General features: G+C 50.6%; 1 protein-coding gene across 2 annotated transcripts in view; it reads right to left on the reverse strand.

Annotated features, from left to right (window-relative positions):
- CORO2B (coronin 2B) overlaps positions 1–19,147 on the reverse strand; it is a 128,078-nt gene that overhangs the window by 48,384 nt on the left and 60,547 nt on the right. For both annotated transcript variants that reach the window (XM_044230457.1, XM_044230456.1), the window contains exon 2: positions 12,683–12,883. In XM_044230457.1, coding sequence (XP_044086392.1) covers positions 12,683–12,883 — 201 coding nt within the window. The remainder of the gene's footprint in view (positions 1–12,682; positions 12,884–19,147) is intronic.

Here is a 19,147-nt window from a genome sequence, read left to right on the forward strand (position 1 = left end):
GGCCTGCCGGTTGCATTCCAAGCAGCAGGCACTCTCCAGTCTCAGGTGTAAGCCCTCTTGGGATGGCCTACAGCACTGAGCCCCCAGGCCTTCTCTGACAGTGCCGTTTTGGGGTACTTTACCTATCCCATGTCATTTAAACCTCCTTCAGATCCCAAGGGGCAGTTTTAGGAATGATGTCTGTCGCACAAAGGAGGAACATGAAGCTCAGAGAGGTCAAGGAACTTGTCAGAAGTCACACAGCCATGAAGTAACCTAATTGGACCCAGGGCTGCCTATCTTCCCCTCTTCAGAACTCTCTCTAAGACCAGGGTGGAAAAAGGGAGGGTGGAAAGAGTTAAGCACCCAACAGTAAGCAACCATGCTCTTCCCTGGCTCTTTCTCAGGCAGCCCCCTCCCCCTCCCACCCAGGTTGCTGCCTGGCCTCGGGCCCCATGTGCACCCCCACCCGCCCCCCACTGGCGGACTGCAGGAAGGAGGCACAGATGGCAGGCGAGGATGAGGCCCCCAGCCAGGCTCACCCAGCTGTCGCTTTGGAGAGCACCACGCATCTCCTCCTCCTCCTGCTTTGAACAATTGGGAGCTGGCCAGCCTGGCCCCAGCTGTTCCCTCTCTCTGGTCCAGGGCTCCTGCAGACCCACACTTCTGAGGCCTTTGTCTCTGGGGGGCCCTGTGGGGGGAGGGAAGACGCATGACTCCAAGAATGTCAGAGCTGGACAAGATCTTAGAAGACAACGGGTCTAACATCTCATTTTACAGATGGGGAAACTGAGGCCCAGAAAGGCAAAAGGACTTGTCCACAGAGAATTAGGCAGAGAAGTCAGGTTTCCTCACTGCCAGCAAAGTTGAGGATTTAAGGGAAAGTACTCAGGTGGGTTCCACTAGTCCTTTGGACCAAGCTTCCAGCAGAGCAGTTCTCCTCCTCCTGATTGTGTATAATGATCATCCACCTGTGACTTTGGGGGTCTTTATCTGGGTTTACAGACCCTTTAGGTCTGTGAGCTTGGATAGGAGAGAAATTTCACTAGCTTCTCACTGAAATTTAATATTTCTTTTGTTTATAAATGTAGGCCACAAATCCTAGTAAGATTAGCCGAACCTGTGACTTTTTCATCAATAATCACAGATATTTTCAGATCACATTATTCTGTTACTGCTGTCCAGAAATAATGTTTACACTCAGCACTACTTGGAAATTACGGAACTTATTAGCCCTCTGCTTTAATCACGTTATTTAATGTGTTAATATAAAAGCACAGAGAATACTATATCACAGTTCTGGTATACATTTTCCTAACTTTATTTCAACATAATTGGTTCTTTTCTAATCCTATTTATCTTATTTTACGTAATTAAAATTGTTATTCTCGAAGGGGTTCATGGGCTTACCCAGATTGTCCCCCCTTACAGATAAGAACCTGTTTTATTTGGGGTGCCTGGGTGGCTCCTTCGGTTGAGTGTCTGTCTCTTGGTTTCAGCTAAGGTCATGATCTCACGAGTCGTGAGATCGAGTCCCACCTCGGGTTCTGAGCTCAGAGAGGAATCTGCTTCTCTCCCTCTCCCTCTGCCCCTCCTCCCACTCTCTCTCTCACACATAAATAAATAAATCTTTAAAAAAAGAACCTGTTTTATTTGGACAAAATGTTCCAGTGTTAAAAACCAAAGTTTGACAACTTTTGTGTCATATCTGTTACCTCAGAAGACAAAGATTGTGGCTGAATTCACTGGAGACAGAGGTAAGCTGGAGGGTAGGGGGCTGGCACCATGCGTGGGAAGCCCATGGCATGCCCCACACCACGTGACCTTTCAGGCTTTATGTGACACCTCACTGAATCCTTGCAATGGCCTTGGGGTTGAGACTTAGCATTTCTTCCCTTTTGACACTGAGGAAACTGAGGCACAGATTATGAGGTATTAGCCAAAGCCCATGGCTAGTGAATGGCAAGAGCTGGGTTTGGAATCCAGGACATGATCCCAGAGCCTTCCTCCCTCATCACTGGGCCTCTGCCTCCCTTTCCGGGTAGATGGAAGCTTCTCACAGAAAGTCCCTAAGGTGTTGCCGCTGCCTGGGTGCTTCTCTTGGTGGGGGGAGGGGCATAGGGAAATGAGATTCTGAAGGATTTGTGGCCCCAGCTGATCCTCTGACACATGGGGCACCAACTAGCTGTGCAGCCTTGACCAAGTCCCTAGCCCTCTCTGGGCCTCATCTATAAAATGCAGGGTTCTAAGCACAGTCGTCCCTACCTGCCCCCTCCTGTGTTCACCTGACAGATGACCCACTTGGAAACTTAGGCATGGGTTGCTTAGCAACTAAAATCAAGGTCTTGGCTGAGGGGAATAGAAAGTGGGGGGGAGGACAGGCTAACACCATGTGATGCCAATGCCAAAAAGCCATCTCTTGGATTTTTTTTTTTTCTAAGATTTTATTTATTTGAGAAAGAGAGAATGAGGGGGAGGAGGGGCTGAGGGAGAGGGAGAAGTAGATTCCCCACTGAGCAGGGAGCCCAATGCAGGGCTCAATTCAGGTCCCTGAGATCATGACCTGAGCTGAAGTCACCCAGGTGTCCCTATCTTGTGTTTTAAGAGGCTGAATGCAATGACCTATCCCTGCACCTTAAGGTGACCTGGCCCATTAAGAGCGTTGGGATGGAGATGGGCACAGGGACTTTAGGAAGGCCATCCTAAACAGAAAACTTCCCCGAGGACTAAATCGGACTTGGGGGCTTGGAGTTTCTCAGGCTCCGCAAACACACACTTACTGTTCTAGAAGTTGCCATGGGAAGGACCAGTTAGGAAGGGTCTTGCCCAAGGCCTCAGGACCCTATTGGCCCTCAGGGATATGCCCTGTTTCCAGCCAGGCCACCTTTGTTCCACTCCCAACCCTGTCCCTCCTATACCCTGTATCACTTTTGCTCCCTGAAGTGTCGGGAGCCCATAGAGGGACTCCAGATGCTGCAGCCTCACGGCCCCGGACCTCAGAGAACAGACACGCTTCTCTCCAGGGTGTGGGGATGGTTGCCCTGGGTGAGCTGATCTCAGAGGTTGAAATTCTCCTACTAGCCACACTTCCCTTTGGGTCTCAATGTTTGGTCTTCTTAAATCTCACCCTCACCTTAATCAAAGGCAAATTCCCTTGGTGAAGGGAAGCAACTGTCCCCACCTCGGTAGGTCTGATATTGGACAAGGGGCCTGGCAAGGACCCCTGGGAAAGGGCGCCAAGGGTGTCTGGGGGCACCCTGCAGCCTCAGTAAGTCGCTTCTCTTCGGGGCCAGGATTTCTCATGGGTACAGCTTGGTGCCGAGAACATGTGATCACTGGAGGCTGGTCCAACTCTGGCATCCTTTCAAAGTGAGGCTGGAACTGGGGCGCTGGGGAGGTGGGCAGGGGTGGGGGTGGCAGGGGCTATGGGGCTTCTGAGGCCTCAGGCAGGCTCAGAGCACAGAATCTCAAACTCACCTGCCCAGCTGTCCTGAGCTCAGATCCGAGCCAGCTGGACTCCAGAGAGCCCCTGTCCCAATCCCAATGCCCATCCCCATCCCCCAGTGCCTCTTCTCCCCGTGATGTGAAGTGGAAGATAGCGGTTCTGATAGAACTCTAAGTTAGCTAGAAGGGGATTAGAGTCATTAGGTCAATTTACTGAGCCCTGGTTGTACCTTTCCACGCCTTATCTCATTTAACCCTCGCAGACAGGTGGATTCTCGGTAAGCAGCAGGCTACAAAGTTCACGGCTGATCGGTCACCAAAGTGTGCCCAGAATCCTCCCCAAGTTCCCCCTCCCGCAGGCATTCCCATCCGCACCATCAGAGGGCCCCTGCCTTGCCAGCCCTACACCCTTTGGGGCACAGGTGTCAGGGCTGTGAGTGCCTTCCTATCTACAGCGCTCAGAGACTGTAGCCAGCCAGACTTCTAAGAAGGCCAGAGATAAGCCTCCTCCTTGTTGGATGCAGGCTGGGGAGCCCACAGGCTATTTCTGGGCCCAGACGGACCATGGAAGAGGAGGGAGGTTGCAAAACCCTTGTCCCCACCACGCTCCTACTTCCTGGACATACACCGTGTGCTCAGCCATGTGCTGAGTACTGTTTAACCATCGCGGCCCCAGGAGCCATGAGAATGATTATGATTTCGCAAATGGAGAAAGCAAGGCACAGAGAGGGTGCACACCCAGGGGGTCACAGTCAAGGGAGGGAGCCATGATTTCTAAAGATGTGGGAGGCTCCAGGCCTGAGAAGGAAAGCAGAGAGCAGATCCAGCAATCTGGCTGACTGGTCTGGCCCGCAAGCTAGCGCCTGGGTGGGGGTGGGGGGATGGGGGGGGGTTGGACCCAAGGCCCACGTTCATGGCCTCACAGGCTGTGCTAGGAATGGAGCTGGGGAGACAACTCCGCAGAAGCCCTGACCCAAGGCAGAGGATGGATTCTTTGACCTCTCAGGATATCTACCAGTTTAGCTGCCTCCCTGGCCGCCTGTACCTCAAATCCAGAGGATTCCATCCCATAACCACGAACTAAAATAAAGGAGCGACACTTCCATGTCTGCTGAAAAGCGCGCCTTCACTTTTCTCAAAAATAAGCACCCATTCTTCCAAAAAAGGGAAAAACACAAAGCAAGGCTGTCAATCTCGGCCCTCAGACAAATGGAACGAAGTTCTGACTTCTCCCTCGGAGCACAGTTCTCCCCCCCTTTTCCCAAAGTCACTTACTGTACATTCCGGCTGTCACAGGCTTTGAGATGCAAATTGCACCAAGCGGAAGGCAGCTTGAAGAACAAAGAACGATTGAGGAAAGATCTGAAAAATGGATGTGGAAAAGATTCCGAATTCCCCCCAGAGAGGGGGGAGACCTGTCTGCAGAGGGGAGCAGGGTTGGAGATTTGGGGCTTTTCCATGGGAGCCAGCAGGCTTGAGGAGCTCAGGGCTGAGGCAGGGAGCGATGGAGAGGGAGTGTTCCAGAAATCTGGAATGGAAGTAAAGGCTTCGGCAGAGCAGAAAGTCTGGTCTTATTACAGTCTTCGGCGCTGAGCTGGGCACTCATTTCTGGTCCTTCTTTTATTATCAGGCCTCAAATGTACAGTGAGTCATGGAGCTAACTGGCCTGCCAACTTCTGGGGTCGATTCCAGAATAAGAGCAGCTGGGCAGGCAATAATGTTCTGAGGGCTCTAGGGGGAGGGTATAGCCTCTCCTCCACCCAGCTTGAGGCTGGGAAGCCCCCCACAGGTTACTGCACTGTCCCTGGGGCCTGCAGGAGAGGGGATCCCAGGACCAGCAAAGAGAAAACTGCAGCTGGGGAGATGGGGCATGGGGACCTGGGGAGCTGGCATCAGGTCAGCCCAATGCCCCCCCTGCTGAGCACCTACTGTGTGCAGGCGCAACTCAGACATGTTCCCTACCCTCAGGGCTCTCAGGCCAATCAAAGCAACTCCCTAAACTGCAAACTCCTGAGGTTTTGGTCTTGTTTGCACTTGGTCTTGTTTATTGTTGTATCCCTGGTCTTGGAACTGGGACTGCGACATAGTAGGTGCTCAATAAACATCTGTTGAATGGTTGGGTGGGTGGATGGATGGATGGTTGGATGGATGGATGCACTAACCACTTAGGACACAATGAAACCTTTAAGGAGTAGCCTAGCAGCGACAGTCACAGACTGCCTCTGGATGGGCACTGGGATAGGGGAAGCTTTGGGGAGCTGGCCTTGTCTGAGGTGGGCCTTGAGGGATGAGAAGGAGTCATTCTTGTATTCTGTGCAGTGCCTAGCAGCATGCTGGTGAGGACATATTTGAACAAAACGGTGTGAGAGGGGAAGAAACCACGAGAGCGAAACTGAACCGGAGAGAGCATGTGGCCCAACCCCATCATTTTGCAGAAGGGAAAACTAAGGCACGGGAAGGTTTACCTTAGGTGACTCACCTAAGGTCACACAGCAACTTAGTGGCAAGGCAGAGATTCAAGCAAGGTCTGTTGGCGTCTAGAGTCTGATCTCTTAGACCCCTCCTGTGATGCTCTCCTGCTCCAGGGCTCTGCTGTCTTCACCAAGATGCCTTGTGGAGTTTTGCTCCTATTCCACTCTACCACCCACCCTTGCAGGGCTGGGGAGAACAGGGAGCACCTGCCCAACTCCAGTTAGATCTCCCAACCTTGAACACTGAAGACAAGCCAAAAAGCAAGAGAGGCCGCCCTGATTGGGTTGGGGGAAGAGAATGCAGCATCTCAGACCCAAGTCCAAGGGGAAAGTGTTTTGCCACCAGGTCACGGAGACTCAGTGGGCAATAGGAGGGGGAGAGGGAGGCCATAGGGCTTGCACAAGGGGGTAGAAGTGCCTGGAGCTGGTCCTTAGTCCATTCCCGCTGACTGAAGGAAGGACACCATCTTGTCTGGTTTCCTGCTCCAAAACACCTTTCCTATCTCTTCCTGCCGACTGAAACTGCTGCTTCAGGCCTTTAGAGCGGAAGCTTCCCACAGGCTTTAGGAAATACCCACTCTCCTGGCTTTCAGCAGGGATGGATGAATGGTGTTAGCATATCAGAGGAGATCATAAAGTACTGTGGAATTTACATCCAAGGAAGTCCTTGGAGACATTCAAACAACCGTAGTGACAATACAAGGCGTATCTCCAGACATGCCTCTGTCTAATGTTCCGTGGGCAGGCCCGCTGCTGGGAGAGCCCGGAGTTCAAATTCTGCCACGTGTATGCTGTTCACTCTTACAGCCTCTGTTTCTTCATCTGTAAAATGCGGAGAACAACTCTACATCTTCATCATGGGACTGGAGGTGAGATTCAAAAGCAGCACGTACATTAGAGTTCAAAATCTGTCCCGCTGATTCTAGCGCGCAGCCAGGACTGAGAACCGCTGGGTCGCAGGGACAAGCCAGTCTCCTGATGTCCAGGCCAGGTCTCATCCCTCTTCCTCCAGGTGCCAGTGGGGCTACCAGGTAGCTGCCTAAAGCTTCGGCGGGCAAGACCCCACTTCCAGACTCTGGCCTTCCCGCAACCCAGATCTGGAGGCGGCAGGCAGCCCGGGCGGAGTGCGTGCGGCAGGAAAGGGGCGGTGCACCTGGGGAGGCCCAAGTGGTTAATCAGGCCTCTGGGCACCATGCCTGGTCTCTGGAATATTCATAAGGCTCCTCCAGCTGTGCCAGGCAATCAGGGTGATGATTGCTCCCCCATCTGCAGCTTAACATTCCACTCCAGAGAGGAGAGAGCTGGCGGCTGAATGTTAACTAGCGGAACAACAGGCTCGGGCCTTCCCCACAGCAGCCCGAGCAAGAGCCCCAGGGAAGGCAAATGCAAGTCTTGAGACGGGCAGGCCAGCCAGAGCAGATCTGCTCACCAGCGGCAGGGGTGGTAGAAAGAGCCGTAGCTTCGGAAAGCAAGAAGTTGGCCTCAGGTCCAGCTCCCACACTGATCCAGGGGACGTCCGCCTCCCCAGCCTCAGTTTCCCCAACTGGGAAATGCGGAGGGCTCCCCCCGCCACCCAAGAGGACTGACTCTCAGCTTTTGGTTGGATTCGAGCACTGTGCAAAGAAAGCATCAGCACGGCTGTTGTGGGGAGTCGCTGCGGACGGGCCTTCTGGCCTGGAGAAAACTTTTCCGTCACAGATATTGAAATCTTAGGCAAAGCCAGCTTTGAGGGAACCTGAGCAAAGGGGCAGCTGGAGTCCCCTTCAGAAGGCTCGGTCTCGGGGCAGGGATCTGGGGGTCCCAGGTAGTGCTATTCTCATTTGGCCCGAACCTCTCAGAGAAGCAGGAAGGGAAACGGGAAGGACACCTGATAGCAGGTGGAAAACATTCGGAAAAGAACAATAACGGCAGACGGTTCCGGTTGCTCGGGGAAAACAGCCTAGAGTCATTTAGTGTAGGGACAAAGTGTGTCCCCCGAGTCCACAGTTCATAACCAGCGCTCAAAGCAGGGATTAGGATCTGCTAAGAAAGGGCCAAAATCTTTTTGGTGTTTGTACTGAGAAACATGGGTTTGTAGAAAGATTTCTCTCAAACGGAGGGAAAAGAACCTGGCACACTAAAATAAGAGAAACTTCTTCCTAGACAACTGGCCAACGTGGAACAGCTCATCTCTACCGCTGACCGATAATGGGAGGGTTCTGAATTTGGTGTTACTGTTCTGGTTGGTAAGCCCCGCCCCCAGACCAGCCGGGCTGTGCCTGCAGGCTCCATGCGGCCACCATGGGCGGGACACTGACAGCCGTGGCTGGGGCAGCAGGGGACGGCGGGTGTTGGCTCTGATTCCTAAGGAGCCACTCTGTGGATGTGGAACCTTGCTCCACTGGCCTCAGACACCCCAACTAAGTGAACACCACAACAAAGAGTTGTCTCACCCACCCACCCACTGCCAGCCTTCGCCCTTACTGTCTTGTTAGCCTTTTCTCCAGCAAGCTCCTAAGTATGTGTAACTCTTCGAGAAAACATTTGCAACAAACGTAATGGAGGGCTGAACTGAGTTCCTCCCCACAGCCTCTCAAACCTCAGGGACTCCATCTTTACGTCAACAAATTGCTTTTATTGTTTTTTTCTGAAAAATGAAACCTCCAGGGTTCACCTAAAAAAAAAAAACTGAGAAGCTATAGCTATGGAAAAAGAAGAAAATGAAAGAACCTGCTTGATCCTAATAATACTCAGAGATAACCATTATTATCCTTAGGTGTATATCAACAAGTCTTTTCTGGATAGGTACATGGATAGATAGAAATTCCTTTTTTTTCTTTTTTAAAGATTTACTTATTTGAGGGAGAGAGAGAGAGAGAGAACTAGAGAGAACGCACAGACGAGCAGGGGAGGGACAGAGGAAAAGAATCTTAAGCCGACTCCCAGCTGAGCTTAGAGCCCAGCACAGGGCTCGACCTCATGACTCCAGAGCTCATGACCTGAGCCGAAACCAAGAGTCTGACACGTAACCCACTGAGCCACCCAGGCGCCCCAAATAGAAATTTCCTGATGGGATTAATTATATTTTTCTTTTTGTTTCACTTAACAGTGTGTCATAAAATTTTCTCTCATGAAATGCTCCCCAGTATCAGTGGTTCTCAAAGTGTGTTTGGGGATCCCTGGGGATTCCTAAGACTTTCAAGGATTCTATAGGGTTGAAACGATTTTTCTAATAATACAGGGATGTTATTTGCCTTTTCACTGCCATTCTCTAAGGAGCATAGAGTGAAGTTTCCAGAGACTACGTGCCTGTTTTAAAAGAGGCCGAATGCAAAAGTAAACATGTAACTCTTCCAATATACACATATATAACATGCAAAACTTCTATTAAGCCAGACTAACTTAAAGAGACTTGCAAAAGGGTAAAGCAAGGCCTTTCTTCTCATTAATTCTTTTGTGTTTTGGAAAATAGTTATTTTTCATAAAATGTTTCTTGGGAGAACATGAAATGGGTTCATTAAAGTTTTTTTAAGTTATTATTTATTTATTTATTTATTTGAGAGACAGGGAGAGCAGTGGGAGGGCCACAGGGAGAGGGAGAGAATCTCAAACAGGTTCCATGTTAAGTGCAAAGCCCAAAGTGGGGCCAGATCCCCCAATCCCAAGATCATGACCTGAGCCAAGATCAGGAGTGGGAAGCTCAACTGACTGAGCCACCCAAGTACCCCTAATGTTATTTTAAATGAATTAACAAATAGATATTTTTGAAATCCCTTCTTTTTTATTTTGAACATGCCAAATATGGATACAGAACTTATCCAAGTAAAAGCCCTTTGGCATCCTCAATACTTCTGATTCTGAGCTGAGCACTTGGGAACAACCGTTGTACATCACCAATTTTGATGACTGCTTAGTATCCCTTTATTTGGATGTTCCCTAATGCTCTCCTCATTTCCTTATTGATAGACCTGCAGGTTGCTTCCAATTTTCATTATTATAAAAGGGCTGCACAAACCATCATGCACTTATGTAAAGTGAAAACCTACTGGATTCAGAGAAACTGACATTAACCAATTGGTAGAATGAGCCATTACTACCTGTTCCTTAGCAATCAAATCAAACACAATGTGTCACAATATATGAACAAATGAAGTTGAAAGGCTCCGTGTGCCTTGGCTTTATATGTATGAGTTTGGATACATTGTTTTCTCTATGCAGAGTCTCACACTCTATAAAAAATTCCCTTTTCCCTGCTGTCCCTAAAGTGTTTACAAAATCCGATCACATTCTAGACTAGTACTACTGATAATATAAAACTCTCTGGTAACATTACAGAAACCGAAGAGAAGAGTTTAGAAACTTTTAAGCAACTTGAGAGAGAAATTTGATCTCTGTAGAAAATAAATTGGAAAAAAATGGAGTACTGAAAAATGGTACAAACATTTTGGGTATCCTTGAGAACATTTCTGTTGGATAGAGTCCTAGAAGTGGAATTGCTAGGCCCGTGGACATGTAAATTTACATGTTAATAGCTATTTCCAAGTTACCTATAAATTTGATGTAAATACATCAAATAAAATACATCAATGTAAATAAAATGTACATCAAATACATCAAATTTAAATACCTTAAATATGCCAAGAACATATTTGGACACCTGTTCTCTCACACAGTCAGGAATACCAAAGATAATTAGTCTTTTAAATCTTTTCTTATTTTAGTAGGCTAAAAGACTTATTTTCATCTTCTGTGAACTGTTTATTCATATCCTTTACCTGTTTTTTTTTTTTTTTTTAATTTATTTGACAGACAGAGATCACACGTAGGCAGAGAGGCAGGCAGAGAGAGAGGGGGAAGCCAGCTCCCTGCCGAGCAGAGAGCCCGATGCGGGGCTCAATCCAGGACCCCGAGATCATGATCTGAGCTGAAGGCAGAGGCTTAACCCACTGAGCCACCCAGGCACCCCTCCTTTATCTGTTTTTTACAGGGTTCTTTTGCTAATAGATTTTTCTGGAATACTTAGCTATTTTGAACATGGGTCTTTTGTCTGTATCAGTTATGGGGTTTGCTTTTAAGTTGCCTTACATGTATAGTAGTACATATGTTGTATAGTAGTAGTATAGTAATAATATAGTAGTATAGAAACTTTACTTTTTAAAAAAAATTGTTGTAATCTATTACTCATTTCCTTTATAGTTCTGGGATTCTTGTCTTGTTTACAAAGACTTTCCTCATTGCATGATTTAAAAAATCCTCTCTTTTCCTATAATATACATGCAACTTTTGTTTTTCTTTTCTTCTCTCCTTTTTTCTTCTTTCTCTTTTCTTTTAATAGTTAGACCTTTAACACATCTGGAATTAATTGTTACAGCATGAGGTACTGCCTATTGACCTTGGAAAGCCACACTGTGGAGTGTGTGCCGGCACTGTTCTTGAACCCCTGTAAGGACCAAGCCACACTTGGCTGGGGACCTGACGTGGGTTGGAACTTAGTTAGTCCCCAAGGTAGACAGGTGTCTGAGCCCATCTGGTTTGAGAGGGGAGACAAGCTATATTTCAGAATCCTTCCAAATGTGTTAGAGCTGCTGTGGGCATCTGTAGGCAAAGTCCATGAGCAGAGCTAATAGGTGTTTCCAGGAAAATACCCAAACATCTTTAACATCCCATGTGGTTCACAAGGAACTTCCATGTCTATCGTCCTACTCCATGCCAACATGGTGCATGTAGACGGAGGACGATTCAGCATCCTCATCTTACCATTACAGGAGGATCAGGTGCAGACAGGTTAAGTGACTCGCCTGAGATCATAGTGGCGGCAAGTGGCAGAGCCAGCTGGAACCCTGCCACCGAGGCCATGGCTCCTCAGACAGACCTCTCTGTCCATTGGGTTCTGTCCTCACACCTCTCAGTGTCACTGCGGCTGTGCCCCCTTTGGTGGGAAGGAGGCTATGGCCTGAGGCATTCCCAAATCCGTGTTCCCCCCCTGTGGGCAGGAGAGACTGGAAAAATCCATCCTCCACCACCAGCTGACGGTAGGTTTCGAGAACGAAGGCTTCCTTCCGCTTGTACCTCCTCCTCCCCTGAGCGGTTTGGTTTGGCGGAGGGTGGGAGTGGAGATGAGTCAGGCCGGGAAGGGAGAGCTCAGCCATAAACAAGCGAGACTGACAGCGAGCACTTTCCCTGAGGCGTGTGACCTCCCACGGGCCTCCAGGGACTGCCTGAACACAGAGCTTCAAAATTTCATGATCTAGGCTTTGCAGATTTAATTTGCTATATTCACAGAGGCAGCCACCGAAGAGGGAATGCCTTTATCTAGGAAGTGGGGATGAGAGGGAAGGTGAATTATTTCTAGCCTCTCCGTGGAGAGAGCTCACAGTGTTTTTTAATGAGGGTGTCATTTCTGCAGATGCCCCCATGTGCCTACGGCTGGGTCTTCAACCCTTCCAGCTTCGCACCGAAAAGGACAACCCAGGACACAAAATTGTGGAGCAAGACCTGGTCTTGGAGATCACCTGGAGATCAGATGTTCCAATCCCTAGTGTTAACGGGAGCCCCAAGTATCCGAAGGGAAGTGACTTTTCAAGTGCAATCTTTGGGGACGTTTTGGGAACAGATCTCAGGTCTCCTGGATCCTGGCCTGCTCGTCTTCTGGCAAATCTTGGGAAAACCCGGGGGAGGGCACAGCCACCGGACACATGATGAGACAGTAAAAGGACGGAGGGCACAGAGAGAAATGGAGGCAAGAGTGACCAAAGAAGGTTTCTCCCTTCTCCGGACAGCAGCCAGGGCTAGGGAGCTGCGGGTCCTACCTGCTCCAGAGGGATGACCAGGAAGGAGCCCCCTCCCGCGCTCTCGGTGACAATGGCCAGGAAGCGGGCGTTGACGGCACAGAAGTGGTTATCGTGCACATTTTTGGTGATGGGGATACCATCGAAGCAGTGCTCCCGGTTGGCCACCTTCCCGTAGACATTCCGGAACTTGGAGCTGCGGTATTGTGGACGCCAGGACATCTGTGAGGGACCAGGAGAGACAAGTGTCAGGCAGGTCACTGCTTCCAGAAGAGTCTGGGTTGGGCACGGGGTGGGGGGTGGGGGAAGAAGCTTCCAGGAATGCGGGGCCCTCTGTGTGCCTGGCCATGTGCTAGTGGACTTCCTTTCTTACTAAAGTCCTACAAGAGCAAAGACTGGCATGCGGGCACTCATACAGGAATTTCCTGCCTTTGATGCACACTCCCATCCCACCTTCCAGAAATGATGTAAGGTCCTTTCACTTCCTAGGGACATGGCATGTGACAGAGCAGACTGTCCCCCCAACAACACGTATGGGCTGCCTCCTGCCTCTCAAAGGTTGTACTCAATTCTGTATGGGAGGTATAGATAGAGGAGGCTGGTGGCCCCAAAGACAAAGAACACTGCTGTTGGTGAGGAAGGGGGGAGATGTCCCCCTTTATGGTGAGGACGGGGGAGATGTCCCCCTTTATGTGCAAAGAGACAAATGACCACCCATTATCATCCCCTTCTCTTGTTCTCTCAAAAGCCTCTAATCCACAAATGCACCCTCAGAAATCATCATTTTCATTATCAGGCACAGAGAGGTTAAGTGACTTGTCCAAGGCCACACAGCTAATAAGTAGAGCCCTGAACACAGGCGTCCTAACTGGAAATCTGAGACTCTTTGCTATGCCAGAATATTCTTCGGAGCAAGATTTTTCAGTGTGTGGTCTAAGGCTCATCTGAGCCTCGCATATTCTTTGTGAGAAATGCTGATTCCCTGGGTCCCAGTCCAGACCTACTGAACCCAATATCTGGGGGATGGGCCCAGAAATTAGATTTTAATTCCGCTTTTCTCCCACCTGCAGGAAACACCCAGCGAGAAAGACACACATTGAAGTCTGAGAGCCCAGCCCTTCTCTACCCACCATCAATAATACCCATTCCAACCAAGCAACCAGTTGTCCCTTACTGCATGTGTATCCTGTGCCATGCATCCTAGATTACAGATGTGCACAAGGAGGGGACTGGAAGAACGAGTGGGCAGCCCACGGTGGAGTCCAGTTTCGCTGAGGGGTGGATTCTCCTAGAGGGAAGCCCTACAAATGGTCACCTTCACAGACAGAACCCGAATAGGAGTTCTCCCAGTAGATGTCCCTCCAAGTGCGACAGGCCACTGCCAGTACCCAGCCAGGACCTGGCACATGGCTAGAGCTCAAGAGCCCTTTGTTTTTGTTTTTTGTTTATTTGTTTTTTTCAATAGTATTTATTTATGTGAGAGAGAGAAAGAGAGAGAGGATGAGAGTGAGCACAAGCAGGTAGAAGAGCAGAGGCAGAGGGAGAAGCTGGCTTCCCGCTGAGCAGGGAGCCGGATGTGGGGCTTGATCCCAGGACTCTGGGATCATGACCTGAGCTGAAGGCAGACGCTTAACCAGCTGAGCCACCCAGGTGCCCCTCAAGAGCCCTTTGTAAATGAATATACTGCTGGCCCAACTTTGCCATGATCCATGACTTCCCCTTCCTGCCAACTCTCCTGTTATCTCCAGTTGCATCTGGGGACAGATCCAGGCAAGGGGGATTTCCCTACAGGAAATTTCCATGGGAAGGAAAAACAAAAGGAAGCCCCACCATAGAATCAGGACACCAACTCTGGGAATCTGGAAACAAAACTTCGCATTTGATTTAAACAAAGCCAGGAGCCCAGCTTCGAAGTTCTCTTGTCACTGAAGGAAGGAGTTCAGCTCCCATAAGGAGATTCCCAGGGAGTGTCTCTCACCTGCCTGGCAAATCCTCTTCCCACTGGCCCCAGGGTTGGGGGGTGGGGGGTTGTCCCGTACCTCCATCTTCTCCTCTGCCTGGGTCACTGTGCACCCTGCGGGGATGGGGGGGCCCTTCCCTGCTCATCACTCCTTCCTCCCTCCCCACCTCAGCCCACACGGCCACCCACTCCCATCTGCCTGCTCTGGTCCCTGCCCAGGTCTGTCAGGACTGTTCAGGACAAAGTCCTGTGGGATACGGACCACAGCCCCATGGACGCTGCTATCTGCAAGACCTCACTTGCTCGCTCAGGACATCCACTCCGAATCAGGATTACATCAGCGATGCCCAGGCTGGGGTCCCAGGTGCTCACTCTTGATCCCCTTACACGGTGCAGAAATGAAGTGTTTAATTTTAGTAGTTACGGGTTTATTTTAATTTGCATTAGAAATAATATAACTTGCGTGCCAAATCCATAATTTCACAGATATCACTGCTAATAAGGCTAAGTTAAAAAATAATGAATCAATTACAAAAATATAGCATGAAAAATATAGCAGAGACCTGGCAAAAATTCAATCTGATAGGGGAGTGCTAAGAATTTCTCTGTCCCTTCCAGGTAGAACATTCCAGATTCCACAGTTCCCGTGAAAGAAAAAGAGAAATTCTATCTCCTGTTCTTTGCTGGTGCATCCCTGGCCTGGAAGGTCTTCACCCCTGTTCCCTGCCCAGCCCGTTAGCCTTCAGGGCATGGCTCAACAAAGCCCCTGAACAGCCAGCACCTCTCCCTCAGGGACTAGTCTCCACTGTGTCACAGCGGCTCTCTCTTCCCCGAAAGACAGTCTCAGCATCGTGATGGAAGATGCTGACCCCAGGGCCTCTGAGCCGGACTGCAGACTGGTGTCTGCTCTTCCTGGGCAACCTGCATGAGTCCCAGATGCCCTGGTGCGGGGTGGGGGGTGCAGGGGTGGGAGACCTGCTGGGCTTCCGTCCCCTCCCCATTGGGACCCCCCCCCACCGCACGGTGGGGAAACAGCCGGTGTGATTCAGTCTCCCCACCACAAGAGGCTCGGGGAGCCACTTCTTAGCTCACATCTGGTGAGCAGGACAACAGTTTCTCTTTCTGCTCCAAGCACAGCCCCTGTCCTGGCACCTGGGATGGGCTGACCCAGGCCCGTTGATAATGGCTCAGCCCCACACTCTTCCCAGTGCGGACTCCACTGCAGGGTCTCTTGGGTGGCTGTTACCCTTCCCTGGTAACAAGAGCCAGACTAGAGCCACATAGCTCCAGATGCAGTGCCATGTTTGCTGCTGCCTCAATCTGTGACTTGGGAAAAACCCTTAACCTCTCTGTGTTACCTCTGTCTGCTCTTACATAAAGGAGGCCAATAATCCCCACTGCCTCCGAGAGGGTGGAGGAGTCAATGCCAAGATGCTGTGATATGCCTGGCACAGGCCTGGCCCCGTCTGGATGCCCACTTCACAGAGCAGAATAGAAAGCAGGAGAGGAAGGGCTGGGCTCCTTCTCCCCCTTATTATGAATGCCCCAGAGCCCTGCAGGTTCAGGGGTGGGACCTGCGCCCAGGTCCTCAGGGCCCCCAGCCTGGGTCTGCCATGGCTGGGGGCATCCCACGGGCCTCCTGAGACATGCCTTGTTCCAGAGTTCTGGTGACACTGAGGCCAGCTGACCTGACGGACTCTCGGGAGCCCTCCTGTGACACCCATGTTTCCCTGGGTGGAGCCCGCAGCGGCTGGATATATCTGGATCTATTTTCCCATCTGACTTTACTTCTTCCTCCTCCAACTCTCCTCCACTCTTTCCCTACTCCCTCCCCCACTTTCTGCACTGCCCCCCTTCTCTGCCCTTTCTCCCCCCATCCCATCTCCCCATTGCCCCATTCTCCAGGGCATTTGTGCCCAAAGAAGCATTTGTGGTCAAGGCTCCTGGTAGAGGCACCTGTATTCTCCTTGAACATAACCCACTGGTGCCCCTCACAGCCCAGCATCCTGCAGGGAGGTGGGGGGGTGGGGGCTGCCCTGAGCCCAGCCCTAGGACTTGGGACCTGCACTCAGCAGGCCCATTCTTCCAGTGAGCCTGCCTCCTTGGGCTGGGCTCCAGGGGACCCTAGAATAAGGCCAGCCTTCTTCCTGGGAAAATGGAGAGCGTCTTTCCAAGGGCTTTGTTCTCAGCAAGCCCACTGCTGGTTTTCCCTACTGGCCAGTAGGCTGGGGCTAGATCTCTCAGCTGGGTCTTCAGAAGGGCCCTGGTCGACCAAATGGTTGTTCACAACAGGGTGAACGCGGGGTGGTCCCACGGGTTTCATGTGGCCAACCATGGTCCTCATCACTGGGTCTGCACCCTCACTGCACATAGGCCCACACAGAGAGCATGGCAGAGTGCTGGACCCTGGGTTTCCCCTCCCCTCTCTGACTCCTGCTAACCTTGGAAAAAAGACACCTTGCCTCCCTGAGCATCAGAAGCTACATTTCTGAAAGAGATCCTAATTTCTGATTATGTGGTTGTTTGAAGAATCAAAATGAGATAACGTAGGTGCAGGTCCCATGCACCATGCCACTGCTGCTCCCATGGGCCCAGGCCGTCCAGGGGGCCCGGGAAAGCTCCTGCACAGATCCTGCTTTCAAATACAGAGAAGACAAAGCCTGTACCTGACACGTTCATGGTGATTAGTCGCTTGGTGGCAAACAGACTGCGGGACGGAAATGCTGTGGGGATGGGAGGTCAGGGAAGAAGAGCATCAGGGTAGGCTTCCTGGGGGCAGAAGCCCACAAATGCTTGCCTGTCCCAGGCACCACGAGAGCACGGGGCTGCACATGATGTCCATGGGGGAGCTCCGGCTGTCCTTGTACAGGGTGGGAAACACCTAGTCAAACTTCAGATAGTTAGCGAGCACAGGGGCGACTGGAACCTGGTCTTTCAGACTCCAGGGTCCAGATTTTTATTTTTATTTTATTTTATATTTATTTTTATTTTAATTTTATCAGGAAAGATTTCAATGCATAAAAATAGTTGGGGGAATGGTAAAAAAAAAAAAAAAAAAAAAAAACCCAGCACCTAGGTTGTCATTAATATTTTGCCATGTTTCTCTCTTTCTCCGTGTGTATGTGTGTGTGTGTGCATGCACATGTGCGTGTCTTTTTTTTTTTTCCTTTTGTGGAATCATTTGAAAGGAGGTTGCACACGTGACTCTTACCCTCTATTACGTCGCCATGCATTTCCTACAAAGGAGGACAAATTCCTACAAATTACCACGTCTAAGAAAATTAACAAGTCCTCAATTCCGTCGAAGACCCAACCCATACACAGAATGCTCCAAATTCCCTTTTACATCCATTCCCTCTCATGAGCAGCCAGGACAGGGGCCACTGGGCGCTCCCATGGGTTTCATTTGGCGGTGATCTCTCTTTTGCCTCCTTTCAATCTAGAACATTCCCATCATCTTTTTGTTTTGTTTTCTTTCTTTCTTCTTCTTTTTTTTTTTTTTAGTGGTATTGACTTTCTGAGCACACACAGTCAGCTGTGTGACAAAACGTCCCAGCGATCTGTCCCATATTGCATTGTGACAGCTTCAAAGTCATCCCTGTGTTGCCTGTAAACTTTAGGAGTCAAGTGTAAGGCTTTGATTCGATCCAGGTGAAAGACGGCCCTGTTATTCATCGCTCAGCTTTGGCTGGGGCAAGGATGGAGAGGAGAAGGCAGATAGAACGAGTCCCACGCACCTGGTCTGATTGGTGGCAGGGAGGGACCGGCTGGGTGTGCTGAGGGTCTGTGCTTGGAGGGCGGTGGACAGAAGGCTGGAAGGCCTGGGAGGCCGGGTCAGGCACCGACACGCACTGTGGACCCAAGCAGGGTGACCGAGGGCCCTGGAGGGCTGACCTTTCTACCCGCAGTTCCCAAGGGGCTGACTTCACTCTGAGGTCAGCTGGCTGCGTGTGCAGGCAGACAACAGAAAGCACTCCTCCCTCTTCTGCCAGAGGAGGAGGCCCTGCCAAGGCTGGGATGGAGCCGCTGCCCAGACCTCAAAGGGAAGGCAGTGTGGCAGCCAAGAGATGACCTAGAACCTGGCCCTTTGTCTTTTACCGCATGCTCCCAAGCACAGCCTGGATCCTGGTGGGTTGCCCCAGCTCATTCTAGTGAGGGTGGGACACCACACACTCTCACTCTCTGAACCTTTCAGGGCAAGCAGCACAGACTGAGACAAAGTTGAGCTCCCTACAAGGGAAGACTTTCTTAATAGTTAATGCTGCCCGCGGTGGGAAAGGAAGCTGCCTTTAGAGGTGATGAACTTCCCATCCCTGGAGGGGCTCAAGATTCTGGTGGATGACCTCTGATCAGGGTGGTTTGGAATAATGAATGGGTCCAGCGGTGTTCCGGCCCCAAGATGAGATCACAGAGCTCCTCTATGAAAGGCGCTGTGTTGTAATAGAAAGGGGCGCGGGGTCAGAGTGCCCAGCGGGGGTCCTAGTTCTGTCACCCTGGCTCTTCCTCTTCTGTGAAACAGGGAGCCT

The sequence above is a fragment of the Neovison vison genome, chromosome 13 (genome assembly GCF_020171115.1).
Source record: "Neovison vison isolate M4711 chromosome 13, ASM_NN_V1, whole genome shotgun sequence".
NCBI classification, from domain to species: Eukaryota; Metazoa; Chordata; class Mammalia; order Carnivora; family Mustelidae; genus Neogale; species Neogale vison.